Consider the following 16,333-nt stretch of genomic DNA (forward strand, 5'->3'; position numbering starts at 1 on the left):
GCCGGTGACCAATACAATGAACTCCACCAGAAGTATGCCCCATTACACCACCTACTGTTCCAAGTCCTAAGATCGATGAATTTCCATCGCTGAAAAAAAAGAATGAACACATTTTTAGTTGCACTCTCTCATCAACGCTTTCTGTCATTAGATGCCGTGACTATACTATAGGAATTCTAGACTGGGTTTTGTTCAGACACTCTCCACTTATGAACCAAAGGTCGGAAACAGGAAACTCTTTAGTAGAAAGGTCATTCCACATACACCACACAGTGTCTTTTTGAAATCATTTCTTCCTTTAATCTATGCAAATAATATATAATACTATTCACAAATACGAATTGTCTGTTACAAAACAAACAACAAAATCCGATGTTGGCAAATCAAAATCGTTCACAATTTGTAATGTAAAACTGCAAATTTAAAATTCCATTTTATCCATAGGGCTGCTTACAAGTGATGAATATTGTCCCTCACCACTCAACCTCCATGCAAATTGTACCTTTAAAACGAGATGTGTTTGGGAACTGCGTTAATCTACATCTTTCGATATTTTATCACCCGGAAATTGTTTTAACATATCGTCAGTGCACCACGAATGATCATGAGTTTAGAGTTAGAATTTATATTTTTGCCAAATCTACAATACAAATGTAGTTAATAGACTACTCTCTTTATTGACATATCGTTAAGCTCTGTTTATGTCAAGAAACAAGTAAAGAATGCACAGATCCTGTAAAACATGGGGAAACTTAAATATTACATAACCTTGTTATCTATGTAAGATGTGTCGGCCGCTAACCTTGTGGCCTAAGGGGTTAAAATTGAATCTGAAGGTTTTGAGTTAGAACCTCTTCAAGACATAAATCTTTAGATATGTGTTTTTAAATTTTTTAAATCTAGCTGCGAGATCTGTATAAACAACAACAATGCTATCAATTATGCGTGGCTGCAGGGACATGGACTTAATTTTAAAATATAATGTTAATCATGGATTTGATTGCATTTCTTTTAAATCTACATAAATTAATAATCAAGGCTGGGAAGAATCCACTTTTCCGTTAATATTCATATATGGAATGTATAAGTTTCAAAACGAAAGTGTAAAATATTTATGCAAATAGCACTTTGACTCTGGAACACCAATCGTAAAAGACATGGCCGTTTTTCGAGTGTAGAAGAACAAAAATAGGTTTAACGGTGACATCAGGGTACACTGACACACTAAGCTAGGGAGTAGTGATATAAAAAGGGTGTACTGAGAACATTGCGGCATAAAGGAAGTGTTTGAGGTTCCATTGCAGCGTAATGTCTTCCGCAAATACTAATCAAACCTACCCGTTAACTAGAGCTTTTGAGAAAGCTGAATCAGTGATGAAACTGCAATGACTGCTCTTATGTTAAGTGTTTAGGCTTGAATAAACAGTAACAAAAGAAAGAGTGAAAAAGAAAAAAGAAAAACAAGCTTTGAAACATTTTACAAATAATTTTTTTCCCTGGGAAAAATATCCCCTACAAAAATGAAGAAATAAAAAAAGAACTTAAGGTTTTAAGAATCAAATAAAAAAATAATCCAAGAATAATCCACGAATATAATTATATGGGTTCTAATAATGAAATGTTCTAACCAATTTATTTTCGAGTCCCTACGAAGAATCGAAGATGGAAGGCGATGACATATGCTTTATCCTATACAGTGCTGTTGTCTACTGTTCTTTGTAGAAACACAAGAAATAATACTCCGATGTTGGAAATTCGAATAAAATTTTTAAGAAATGTCTTTGTTCAAGAATCCTGTAAAAGCACTAAAATATTTCTAGAGAAACGAATTAATTTTTAAAATCCAAATAGTCTGAAGAAAAATTAACATATAACTCTAAAACTGGCTACAACACAAGAACTATTTGACATCAAATGTTTTAAGCCCAGAATGAGATATCTCTCTCTCTCTCTAAGCATCATTATTAAAACTAACTAATGCGCAATTTCAGAAATCCCAGAAATGTTAAATAGCTGCTGTTTGCATATAAACAAATCACGTAGCCCCACTAAGACCTTGATAAAATCCAATCGTTTACTTTAAGAATAAAAATAATAAAAAGTTATTTACTTCAGTAAAACTATTAACAAGTCTAGGGTCACGTATCCATTACAGCCTCGATCTCACCTTTATTATTCCTACAATAAAAATAAATGGAAAAAAAAAGAACTTGTTCACGTGGCTGTTACTAAATTTTGAATTAAGGCCAGGAACTAGGTCAGCCTTAGGTGTTTTCAACTGAAGAGTCAAGGTCGAACTATTTTCTGAAAAAAATTCCAAATCTTGTAAACAAGATTATATTATAATATAATATAATAGAATACAATTTTTCAAAGCTGACGAACAATCAATAAAATTAAAATAAATATAAATTAGATCAGATATACGTAGCACTGCATGCAACTTGGTTCGGACAAGACGATGGTACTAATGGAAAACTTAGACCAGTGCTATTAAACACATATTTTGTTCCCGATTTATATTCCCCTACCTGTAAGAAACGAAAATTACAATTATCAACATGAGTGTGAACAAAAGAGCAGTTTCTTCAAGGAATAGATACAAAATGTACAGAAACCTCTACTACATTAAAAATATTCAAAATTGTGTGTGTGAAGTGAAGTGTAAGCCAACTTTGTCAAACAGATATTATTAAAGGGACTAGTTTCACGCTGAGAACATAAGTCGCGGATTCCATTCTAAAGGTTTGTGAATTAATTATTTTCATAAACATTCTTGAAAAAAATTAGTTACATGAAAAAGAAGGATTCTTTCTCGCTTCGTGTAAAGACAGTGTACCGTCTTTGAGAAATTTATATTATCGATTTCACGCAGCAATAATATAATATCTATTCGATAATGCATATTTGTCCATAGATAAAATCTTCCCAATTTTACATTATTTTTCACCCTCATAAACGTGTTCATATATATATATATATATATATATATATATATTATATATATATATATATATATATATATATATCTGTGTGTGTGTGTGTGTGTGTGTGTGCATATGTTCATGTGTCTAAATTAAATTCGTACTTTGACAAATTCTGTCCAGCGGTTTCTAGCTTGCAAGAGGTCATTTGAATGTATTCCCGTTTTTAGTCACGGCGGTCATTGCTGGTCTCAGTTAGGTTACATCTTTACAGATTAAGATGGTTTTGGTCACATATACAAATTCTTATTTCCAATTCTTTTAATCGAGGGTTTTATAAGGAGAGTCGTTTAATTTACTTTCAATTCTTTTTTCAGCATACATTTATGATGGCGGTTTGACTTCAATTGTATGAAAGCTTTTTGAGGCGAGGACAATATTAGAAGAAATCGATTAATTAAGGTATTTGCTAATTGTTGTTATATTGGACATATTTTGATATCAGACTGCCTTTATGTTACGAGTTTGAAAGCGTGGGAGGCAATATAGTGTCACTAAAATTGGGTCCAATTGAGAGGTCGCCTAATGATTTATGATTTTAATTACGACGACAATGTTTAATGGCATATTGGCTTCGTTTCCATTTCATTTTTAGAACACTGCTGTGATTGGTACCATATAGCTTTTAATGTGCTGTTGTGCGTTTGTTCATTGGAACGCTAATGCACACACAAATTCATATATATTTCATTTTTATCATTTTTTATTGAAGATTGACATTTGTTTCTTCCTAAATGACAGCTGTGTACGGATTATGTTCTGTTGTCTTATGTGTACACTCACACAAAAATAGTTCCACTTCAGTCGAATATATATTAATTGACATTCTCCTAATACAAAATGTTCCCTTTTTAAGGTTTGCATTTTCTATTACTTAGCAATATTCCGCAAGTGGTTTATAGATTTGTGTTGTTTTAGTATCCAATACAATATTGACGGAATGAAGCTGAATTTGGCTGAAAAATTAATATGAAAACTAACAAGAAACTGGAACGTGTACACAACATATAATGAAGACTATAAATGTATTGCAGTGTCAGTTGGTATCACAGAAAAAAAATGCTACCCCAATACCTCGGCGGGAAGTAGTTCCCTTAGCAGGAGTAAAAACATTAAGATGTACTCATTAACGGATAGCATAAATCATATTTTAGAGCATGCGTTTAAGCATTAAATACCGTCTGTTAAGATATTATTGATTTATGTCGTGCCGAGAAATGTGTACCCTGTACGGTAATAATTTTAATCGAAAACATGCGACAATAAACAAGAGTTCAAAGAACTCGGGTGTATCATCAGTTTTTCAGTCCGGTGCATCTCCCTACGTCCCAACGATACATCCTACTAATAATGCCTTTAACAATAAAGCGTAGCGTTGCTGGTGCTACCGTAGAAGTCATAATACATAAATATACGTAGATGAGACAATAAACCGAATTTAGAGTCACCCGCTTGATCGCAGGGCTAGCCTGTCGAAAACCCATGAAGAAAAGTAATTAGCGTCCTTCATGAAATTAGTGGTAAAGCAGCACCAATAATTAATATCATAGTCACAATGCATATTATTGAGATATCTTTAAGAAGTCACCTGACAATCGTTTTATTGGACTGTGGTTGGTGGAAGAGTTTTGGAGAATTTACGCGTTTACGTCTCAAGGTGGTCGGTGAAGATTTTCAAATGTTTATTTCCCTTTCCTTTTAAGCTCAGCCGGAGCTGACAGTCTATTTCATAGCCATCAAAAACAGTTTTATTCTTTTATCTTAAAAGCTTAATTTTGTCAAACCTGAATGGTTGAGCTTTCATGTGAATGGCGCAGCTAACCATGTGTTTATAACGCTCTACTTTCTTCAAAAAACCTCCTTTCGTGTTTAAACCATAAGAGTCTACTACATTGATTTCATCAATGTGAAGAAACATAGAAACTCAAAAAAGAAAACAATTAACTAATTAATATGTAATATTGATTGTGAATAGCCACGAAAGGAATAGAACTACATTTTGTAGCGGACACACTTGGCAGCGATGTGAAGAGTTCATTCGCTGTATTAATGATATACCACTCGTTGTATACATTTTTCAGTAAAAGTATATATATATATATATATATATATATATATATATATATATATATATATATATATATATGTAGAGAGAGAGAGAGAGAGAGAGAGAGAGAGAGAGAAACAGAGAGACGAGAGAGAGAGAGAGAGAGAGAGAGAAAGAGAGACAGTGACAGACAAACAGAAAGAGAGAGAGAGAGAGAGATAATAAGTTATATGCGTGATCTACTCTACTCATTCCAAGCTGTTTCATTTTTTTCTTTTTTTTACAGTAGTGAAAGTCCTTTTGACTGTCATCCAATTACAGGATATCCCTTTAGGGCTGACTTCTATTCTGATACGATTTTACGCACGCACATACACACACGAGCAATCCTACACACATACAGAGAGAGAGAGAGAGAGAGAGAGAGAGAGAGAGAGAGATTTGTCATCATTTCTAGCGTACAATGATGCCTATTGTGTGCTCACCGTGTAGCAGCTATTTATAGACGACCTTGCAATGCACAATTGGGAAGAAAGCGCATTTTTCTTGCAAGGTGAGTATCTTCTAAATCCCTGCATGGAAACTTGTAGAGCATGCTCATTTAATTATTAGACATTTACAAGTTTTACGAGTAATATAATTCCATCGAATTCAGATTAGGGAGATGTGCATAGGAATAGGGTATATATGTACAAACAAAAAGTGAAACGGTATGTTTCGGTGTGAGTAATAAAAAGTCTCTTAATATATTATATCCCAGGAGTTACTCTCTCGTAGTCGCTCAGACACGCACACACGCTTGTTTTTAATGTACACTACCATCTAAATTAATACAACTTGCACGGTTTGAAAGTAGCTTTGATGATTTTCTACTACAGCGAAATGGAAATATAATTTAAAAAAATTAATTCATTAATTCGTATATCACACAAGCTAGTAACAGCTAATCTCATATGTATTGGAAGTAAACACAATACATTTATTCCTTCATATAAAAGTATTGTGAAAGTTGTCCACTGCAATATTGTAGCTACTACCAGCAATGAACCACACATACTATGTGATTATCTGATTTATAGGGTCACTGACACATTCGGACTTGGAATACGTTTCATTATCAGCACCTATACGATCAAAAGTGTTTTGATTCTGTAACCTATTACGAATAAATCGCTGAAAATGTTAATTTTAGTGTGGTTTGAAATATTTCAGACTGGGATTGCTGCCTAATTGCATTTTTGGGCTTGGGGTCCAAGTTTTGACCTTTACATCATCAGCAAGTAAATTCGATGAAGTTTCGATCCCACCTAACATATTGACGTCACAAATGTTCAAAACGATGACATATGGCTGTGAAATATGGAAAATAACTAAGTCGAATTGTCGTATCTTAAAGGCCGTTTGTGCAAAAGTGTTTAGAAAAGTAAAATATAACAATCTTGATCATGATCTTGAATTTGATACATGATCTGCCATCTGCTGGAGAAGCTGATATAAGAATATAATATAAAGCAGAAATGAAAGAAACCTTCATAATACTGACATGTAACCTTGACCTTGAGGATAGGACCCGAGACTCGGAATGTAAGAACAATAATATTGACAATATTTAAGTATAAGGTTCATACATTCATCGTAAATAGCTCTTAAGATCGAGTGCAGAAGGGAAAATGGGACCGAATTCTGATTTATTTACACGCATCATTGACCTTGATGATATATATAGACCTTCAGGGCTAACTTCTATTCTGATACAAGTTCACGCACGCACATACACACACCAGCAATCCGAGAGAGAGAGAGAGATTTGTCATCATTTCTAGCGTACAATGTTGCTACACCTGCGTGTTTAGGCTCTAATAAACAGTAACACAAGAAAGAATGGAAACAATAAGCTTTGAAAAATATATAAACTAATTTATTTCCCTGGAAAAACTTTGTAAAAATGAAAATATATAAACTTTCGAGAATCAAATCCAAAAATAATACAATAATACTCCACGAATACAATTTTTGAAGTCCTAATATTCAAATGTTCTAATGATTCCAAGTTCGAGTCCTGACGAAGAAACTAAGATGGAAGGCCATGACATATGATGTAGCATGTACTGTGTTGACGTCTACAGTTCCTTGTACAAACACAATACTTTATCCTCCGGTTTTGGAAATCCAAATAAAATTTTCAAGAAATGTCCTTGTTCAAGAATTCTGTATGAATACAAACATATTTCCAGAGAAACGAATTAATCTCTTAGAGTCCAAGTAATTGAAGAAAAATTAACATATAACTCAAAAACTCAAAACTTCAATACTGGTCACGAAAGAAGAAAACTTGACATCAAGTGTTTGAAAGCTCGGACTCAGATCTCTCTCTCTCTCATCACTATTAATACTAAGCATTTTGCAACTTCGGAAATGCGTAATTTCAAGATAAAGGATGACGTGATCATGTTTACATGTAAAAGTCATATATGTCCTTGATAAGAACCAATCATTTTACTACGAGAAAAAGTTGTTTATTTGACCTTCAATGAAGGTCAGGAACTAAGTCAAAAATAGAAACAAGTGTTTCTGTTATTAGGTATCTAAGGAAGAACTCAGGTCAGACTGAATTTTCTGGAAAATATCATATTCTTAGCAAACAAAATTACATTATATTGACATGGAAAAAAATAAAAAGATTCCAAACCCCACAAAAAATCAAATCTAATAAAACACAAATTATATCAAAAATAAATTAAATCGAATATATGTAACAATCTCTAGTAGGATACATGACCTGAGACGCCTTCTGGTGACGATATCTAACTCTGCTGTGTTGCATCCCTTCAGTTGGAATGGCTCACATCTTATAGAGTGGAAAGAAACGTGTAATGTATAATTTACCATGTCATTGACATTGAGGATAGGAGGATGTTTTAATGATATATATATATATATATATATATATATATATATATATATATATATATATATATATATATATATATATATATGCCAAGTTGCATCCTTTAGATCAAATATCTATAATGTTATAGTGTTCTAGGGTTGGAATGAAAGTATTATGGAAAACTTTAAATACTGGGCTGTGACCTTGACATTAAAGATAGGACCTCATCTGTGGTTCAACAGATATCTTGTAATGACGAGAGATAAGTATGCCAAGTCTCACCCCTTAATTTTACAGAGCTCTATATTTATTGAATGCAAAGGAAATTAAGACTGAAAACATAAAATACTGAGTTTTGAAAATGACCTTTAATATAGAACCCCAGTGTGGTGATTGACATAACTTATAATGCTGATGTATAGTTGTACCAAGTTACATCCAGTGATTGTGATAAAAAATTAAATTAAAGAACTGTGACCTTTGCTGGCCGAACGTGGCTTCAAATCCGCCTTATGGAGATGAAGTATGATTAACCAAAGTTTAATCCCTTAATCTCAAAATACTTAAGAGTTATAGGAAAAATAAAATATTGGGCCGTGACCTTGACATTGATGATGCTCTTGTAATACCTTCATTCAGTGGTTTCCAACCGCTGGGTCGCGAAGACGTTCTGGAAGGTGAATAAGGATCGCCAGGAATTCATTGAGGGTGTCAAAAGTTATCAAAATGTGGAAAGGAGGTCTTGCGGCTCAAAAGAATATATTTTAGGGTCACGCCCCAAAACAGGGTGGAAACAACTGCCTTAATCGATAATGAATTTCAGGTTACATGGCTTAATGGAAAGTGTGCTTAATACAAAATATTGAGTCGTGAACTTGACTTTAAGGATATGAGCCCTCTCTCTCTCTCTCTCTCACACACACACACACACGCACACGGTACACGTCACACATTCTATTATTAAGGTGAATGTAAACAGGATTTTAAAAAAAAAATCTCAGTCGGCTTTAAAGCTACAGAATGAAAGGGAAAGTGTGATGGGCAAATGTTGAACCGCAACCTTGATCTTAAAGATAAGCCCCCTTCCTCCCTAGACACAAATATGGTACTTGACAATCCTTCTACTGCTGCTGTATAAATGTGCCAGTTTTCGGTCTCTAATCAGAAACCGCTTGACACTTTTAGAGCAGAATCCAAAGTCACGGACTAACGGACGTACACGCGAATATTGTTTCACTTGCTTTTCGTGAAAAGAGTGAGTTCTAAAATAATCCGAGTGGCATGTAACATATTGTTACAGTTCGAAGTAAGGCGAATCGCTCAATTTTCGTTTGTTATTATTTTCTTCATTTTTATTTTATTCTAGATGTCCGTTCCACCGCCGGCTCCACCAAAGTCCGTTCCACCGCCTGCCCCACCAATTTCAGATAAACTGTTATTACCACCATTTCCAGGAGTTGTGTACGATGAGGACGATCCATTTGCAGGTACACGTTATCTATATCATTGTGTCAGTCAGTCTGTCTTGTCGTTTGCTTGATAAGGTCTGTCGTTCTTATTGCCTTTCGCTACATCTATGTCTGTTTTATCTTGACTGGTGAAGGAAAGGGTATGCGATGGCTTATTGTTCGTCATCCTTAGTCTGCCGTACAGCCATTGTCTGTCCGTTAGCATGTGCTTGGCTCACTGCTCCTTCTAAACAACTGGGAGGATTGGCATGAAAGTTTACACAGATCTTTAGCCCAGGGTCTAGCTGTGCCTCAATGAAAACGATGCACTTTTACCGTCCTTTAAGGCCTCCACGGCGGCCATCTAGACAATCTTTTCTTTGCCACCCTTCTTGACGAACCATCGTATCTGAATACGTTTACCGAAAGACTTATTATAATATCTTGCTGATTCTAAATGAAATCGATGCCCATCTAACCTCCAAAATGGTGGATATGGTGGCCTTCTTCAAAATCTTGTTTTCGCTACTCCGCATGAACGAATGTTTGTATCTTTATAAGGTTTTCATTTAAAAGTTTCTTATGATATCTAGATGGTTATAAATGAAAATGATGCAGATCTATCTCAATCATGGCTGCCACTGTAACCATCTTGAAAATCGTTTTATTGCTATATGTCCTAATTGGATGGTCCAATCGATATGATGTTTTTGCCACATGACGTCTTATGATATATGATATGCTTTGATCTTAAGTCAAAATGACATCGATCATACCTCCAAATTAGCAAACGTGGCAGTTATCTTGAAACAGTTGTTATTGTCGCACCTGATATACTGCATATCCAGCCATCCAAATATTCGGACATTTGCAACGTAATTTCTAAAACCAAACCTTCTTATCAAGTTAAGGGCCGCTGCTTTCGTTTTTGTAAATCATTACGTTTATGAACATAATGACATGGACATATACAAAGCTTTTTCAAGAGCTACCTTATTCGGACGAATAGAAGATAGAAAGAAACGAAGAAAGAGACTCGTGAGCAATCGTATAAATTTTTTCCATATTTAATAAGCATTTGGTCTTCCTGTGGCGTCAGTAAAGTAAAAATCACGTAGTAGCTACCACGGGCATGATATTTATTAGTACGTACCTATTGACGTTTAATGGAACTCAGCACGATAATAGTTATACTGTGACAGTTAAAAGTAAATTTCTAAACATATTTGTAGAATTGCACAAAAACCGCTGTGAAGCTAAATCCTTGCTAGAAAGTAAACATGAATTACAAGATAAGCGCTGAAGGTAAATCTATTAAAATTTGGGACACGAGGGCAGTTCAAAATGGTCGCTATTTACATGCGATGTCTTTTTCTTGTATACTACGGTACATGCAGAAGTCATTCCGAATGTGTATCTTGATGAAATCAATCTTTATCTTACAAACTTGAATCGTATATGACGAGGCTTGCTTAGCTGCTATGACACGAGCGATTTTCAAACAAGATTGAATTCTGATGTGTGCCTGAAAACCTTGTATGTACCCTTGGTCACCTAGTACGCTTAGGTTTTCATTGTTTTTCAATGAAAAAGCAAGCCAGACCTTGGGGAAAAATGACGTGAAATGAAAAGAATGGGCTACAACTTTTGAAACGCTGGCAATGCGAGGATTGCTCATGATCAAACAAAAATTAGTAATGAAAAAGAGCATACAAATGCATACTTTTAAAGAAAGAAAAGGAAAAGATTATATTGGCTTTTAGTAAGCCAAACGTCATTTTTCACGTCATGTAACGTCGTAATATCGATAATGTCAAAACATTCTCAGGGGATGTGGTCAGGGCTTATATATTTGATGTAAACCATCCGAAAGGGTTCGTAAATTAAGTCGTAGATTTGTTTTCTACCATAATGCTATTTGCAGATTTTCTACGCCGATGCATCCTGGGCAGGCTGAAACTACATTGGATGCAAATATTGGTCATTTTTAACTCTGCTTGATACCTTGGTTGTTATTTGGTTATAATAATTTTGTTTACATCACAAAACATGATGACGTGTCATAACTAATAACAGCGTAAGCAGCAATTTGAGGCTGCTGAAACCGAATGATTGCATCAGTTGCAGAAGTAACGTTAACAACTAAATGTTCGACGCCAAACACTTGCCAATTTGGGAAGTATCATTTCGAGTATTTCCGAGTCTCATTCAGAAAGTTGAAGTCATTCAACTCGTATTAAAAGAGACAATGGTTATCGGATTGATGCGATTTTGAGACTTCTGTCTATTCTAACATCGGAATAGCAGGTGCTTCTTGAGTGCGTGTTTTGTCATGGTTTAAAAGTAAAGAATCCCCTCCCTTGAATATTGTATTATGCTCATAATGCATGCACTATATAACTGAGCATGCAATAATAACCATCAACCACGGTTGACCTGTTGTACAGACATCCGTGTTGGGTCCCATTAATGTAAATAAAACTTTCATCCTTAGCGTTTAGTAGAAAAAATCTAGAAATTAAATAGTTATATTTCTTTTTATATTTTATAAACTTCGTATTTATATAACAGCTAATTATTCCCCTTCCCCCTCCCCCTTCACCTATAGACTTGAAACATACTTTTTTAAATTTTCAGAGAAAAGGTTCCAGAAAGAGCTTCAGTTTCGAATGGTAGGTGCAATCGAACGGAATGACCTTAAACTTCTGACCTTTTTGACCAATCAGGACGTGGACACTAACGCAACTATTCTCTTCGTCAAAACACCGTTAATCCTCGCTATTGATCAAGAAGAACCGGATATTCATATCATACGCCATCTTTTGACGTCACAAGCCGATCCTAACCAAAGCGACACAACTCCTTGGAAGCAAAAACCAATTCATTTAGCTGCAGCCAAAGGTCTGTATGAAGTCGTAAGGAATTTGCTTTCTTATGGATCAGACGTCAATGGTAAAGATGCAGGTAAAATGACAGCCTTGCATTACGCTGTTCATTTTGGACACGACCGATTGGCTCTGTATTTGATTCAAAATGGAGCAGACGTAAACACGAAGGATAATTGCGGAAGGTCAGCCATTCATAGGGCTGTGGAAGAGAGACATCTGAATATTGTTAAGATTTTGTTGGAGGCTGGCGCATCTATAAATGAGGAAGATAATTTTGGGTGGACACCGATATTTCATGCCGTCATGTGGAATGATATTGAAGTTGTACGGTTTCTTATATCATGTGGCGCTAGTGTTAATCACAAATCGAAGCTCATGAATACACCGCTACACACCGTTGTCTGCCGAATCCGCCGAGAAAATAGTGTCATTGTTTTACAAACATGTTTTGACTTTTATAAACGGTCCAGACGTATTCCTAGCGAGGAATTCAAATTCATTCTGCAAAACAGGCGGGATACATATTTTGAAATTTTAAAAGATATAATTGATGCTGGTGCAGACTTAGACGTTATGAATGCTTCTGGCGAACGTCCCATCCATTTATCTGAGAAAGAGATATTTACCAAGTATCTTGTCCAAGCCGGTGCTTCCATCAACCTAGATATGTTAGTGAAGGAAATTCTTGATCCGGGTCAAGTTACTTTGACAGGAAGGAATGAACAATTTCGAAAATGGCTGATGATCGAATATCAGCAGCAGTTCTCATTATTGAAGCAGACAAGAAAGCGCATTAGAAGTTGTTTAGCAAAGACGCGGTGCGTCGCTCATGCTGTTGAACTGCTTCCGTTGCCACCAGCTTTAAAAGCATTTTTGAAAGTTGATGACCCTTCAGAATGCGTATATTAATATCAGTCATAAGGAATACATATTTATTAACTGTTAGAAAATGTCAGTCTTCACTAATAAATAATATTATCACTATACGCAGGTAGTTTCACAAAGAATTTACTTGTCATGTCTTCCCAAGTAGTTGAGCGACAAAACTGAAATCGTCGGAAATTATGACAGCTTATGCTTTAATTAACGTCGAAATCTAAAGGTTCATCGACGTATATCGGCTGTTCAAGTTTTAATCAAGTTGTTGCATGCTGTAATTACAGTGTGATTAAAGATGTTGGAATTTTGACGTAAAAGAGTTGAACGGTTGGTTGGTTGCTTGCTTGCTTAGTTTGGTATTTTATGGCACTTCAACGCAAACATTTTTTGGTGCTGACCCAACTGGAGTTAAATACTTGCCTAAGGACACAAAGCATGAGTTCGAACTAGTACACTTTCAGTCGCAAATACAGCACGCTGACCACTGGGCCACCGCGGACCTTACCTCCATTAATGGCCTCTTAAGACCTTCGGGAGTACACATTGAGGATATTCTGTGTGGCAGAGTCCACAGAGGGAAAAGATGAACGGAGTATTGCATACATTTTAATGGTGTGATTATCTCACTACCATAGCATCTACAGTAAACAGCCATAAGTAAGTTCCCATTTCTGACAATCCCAACGACTTCTTTGCTAAATGCAAATATTTCAGCACTTATCAACTGATATGCATGGGTTATGTTTCAGTATTGTTATAGTTATTGTTGGGGAATTGAATTTATTGTTCAAAATAAACTTTTTTTCTTTATATTAAATATGTCATTCTAAAGAAACCATGCTACTATTGCATGTTGACTTAGGTTCATAATTTCTGTATAGCTACATATTATTTTCAGAAGCGAACTTACTGTATATACTCGGGTAAAAGTCGGATCAAACTGCAGACTGCATGGGTCCGGATCTGTCGTTACATAACGCATCATCATATATGGGTATATGTATTTTGCTATATGTAATCGGTAGAACAAACAAGGTGTTGTTGTTGTTGTTGTAGGGTTTAACGCCATTTTTCAGTACAAGATAGGCTATACATGGCGGCCAGTATAAATGGTGGAGGAAGAACCCGGGAAACCCCCGGAAAGAACCACCGACCAACGAGAAGCTACTGGCAAGCATTCTCACATAACCACATTAGCCGAATCCGAGACTCGAACTCACGCAGACAGAGGTGAGATAGCAGTGATCCGTAACGGTGAGCACTTTAGAGCACTCGGCCACTCGGGGCCCCAACAAACAAGATAGGCTATGTGTTAGATGATCAGGGTATGTAATTTGCGGTTGGACCCTACTTATAATCGTGCATAAATGATATAATTAATCTTATAATCGTGCATAAATGATATAATTAATCTGCTGAAAATTCCGATTACTGTATTAATTTCTTACATTAAACTTTATTTCTTTTTCAATTTTGTTTCCTGAAACATTTTAAAAACGTTTTAATTAATACAGGTTTTAATGGAATCGTTGAAAGCTGGAACTTATTTATGGACACGTTAGTTCAATGCCCTAGAGCTTGAACTATTGCCCGATCGATGGCTAACACTAACCATAATCACCTGTTCATACTCGGGGTTGGCTGATTTGGGTTTGTGAGAATGCTGCCAGAAGCTTCGTGTTGGTCGGTGGTGTTTACCGGGGCTTCCTCTGGTTCTTTCTCCACCATTTATACTGTCCGCCGTTGCGTTCCCGAAAAGAGCAAGAACAAAAAAATACCCCCTGAATTTAAAGCCAGATGGAGATTTGTAATTATATACTGTTTCCAACTTCGAGGTCAGTCCTACGGATCATGTATCCCGATACCAGCTCCAGGGTTCGCACGCTACCCGGAATTCGGGAAAAAGTCGAGAGAAATGATAATTTTTTCCCGACCGTGAAAAGTCTTCGAATTTTGCAAATATTGACGAAAGTCGGCAATTCTCCTCCGCAACGTGACGCATGAAACAATTACATAATTGAGTCGTAACTGAACTGATCCTGAGTTAAATTTATTGAGTTCTAACCAGAATATTAGGAGGTTGCAGTATGGATCATTCGGGTGCTTGCCATAAATATATTTGCTGAGACAATCCAAACGCTAAGTGGATAAGATTTATCTAGTAGACGTTTTGTTTCACAGACAGCTCGATATCCATATTTTTGTATTATATGGAAGGTATGAAAACCAGTCTAGAATCACAAGAGGCCAACATGGTGGCGTTAACGCATAGCCCCTTAGAAGTACGGCTAGCAAACCTAAACGTTGTTAAATCGAGTTATACCTGCATTAAATCGATATGAAAATTGTTTATGTTCTCAGAAATTGCGAGAGTATTAAAATAGTTATGTCTTTAATCTGCTGAAAGACGATGAAACTAATGCATTGATGAATTTTGAGCTGGTACTTGCGATTTCGATAGCATGTCGCACGAACACACAGAATCTCACAACCGTCATTTTCAAATATTGCAGAAAAAATATTAAATGAAAGCCATACAGTGGTTGTAATACAAATACACCCTCCCCGAAAAAATCCCCGAAATAAACCCGAAACGAAAAACCAAAAACACGAGGGAAAAAAAAACACGAAAGAGCACAACATTCTTTATTTATTCCGAGACCAACTTCGGAGTTTTGTTATATCACGTGACTACCACGTTGACATGTGCTCTGTCACGTAGGGAGCATACGAAGCAGGTAACCAGACTACTCTACTTGATGAATCAGACTTGCAAAGTTTCTTGTAGTTGTTCTCGAAATAAATATGTTGAGAATTATGTTTTTTTTTAGTTTTTACAAAAGGTATCAGACTTTCATTTAATATAATTTAAACAACATTAAAAATTAGTTTTTTGTTGATATCACATAACTATTGGACATCCGTCGTGGTGTTTGAGATTTGTGAAATAATGTGACTAATAACGCAAATGGCGAGTACCGGGTCAGGTTTGATTTATGCTGAGTTTCGTCTAGTCTGTCAGCGGATTAAAGACATAAAGATTATAAATAATACTTGCCATTTTTGAGAAAACAAATAACTTTCCTATCGATTTCATGTAGGTATAAGTCAATATAACCTAGTTTAAATTTTCTAGGCCCGTTGGTAAGCTATCGTATGGTGGCGGCAGATTCCAAATTTGATATGTAATTGCTCTG

The 16,333-nt window shown here is 35.6% G+C and overlaps 1 protein-coding gene across 4 annotated transcripts in view; it reads left to right on the forward strand.

Annotated features, from left to right (window-relative positions):
- The window catches only part of LOC149791463 (uncharacterized), a 38,157-nt gene extending 24,682 nt beyond the window's left edge, over nt 1-13,475 (forward strand). Inside the window, exons 1-4 of one of the 4 annotated variants that reach the window (XM_089970003.1) lie at nt 2,725-2,745; nt 3,302-3,386; nt 9,288-9,408; nt 12,007-13,475. In XM_089970003.1, the coding sequence (XP_089826129.1) occupies nt 9,288-9,408; nt 12,007-13,166 (1,281 nt within the window). In that variant the 5' untranslated portion in view covers nt 2,725-2,745; nt 3,302-3,386 and the 3' untranslated portion in view covers nt 13,167-13,475. Of the gene's footprint in view, nt 1-2,724; nt 2,746-3,301; nt 3,387-5,468; nt 5,585-9,287; nt 9,409-12,006 lie in introns of those variants that run through there. The other 3 variants (XM_089970002.1, XM_089970001.1, XM_089969999.1) reach the window with 3 other exon arrangements.
- The last annotated feature ends 2,858 nt before the right edge of the window (nt 13,476-16,333 follow it).

This window comes from Sinohyriopsis cumingii, chromosome 9 (genome assembly GCF_028554795.1).
Source record: "Sinohyriopsis cumingii isolate HCF-2022 chromosome 9, ASM2855479v2, whole genome shotgun sequence".
NCBI lineage: Eukaryota > Metazoa > Mollusca > Bivalvia > Unionida > Unionidae > Sinohyriopsis > Sinohyriopsis cumingii.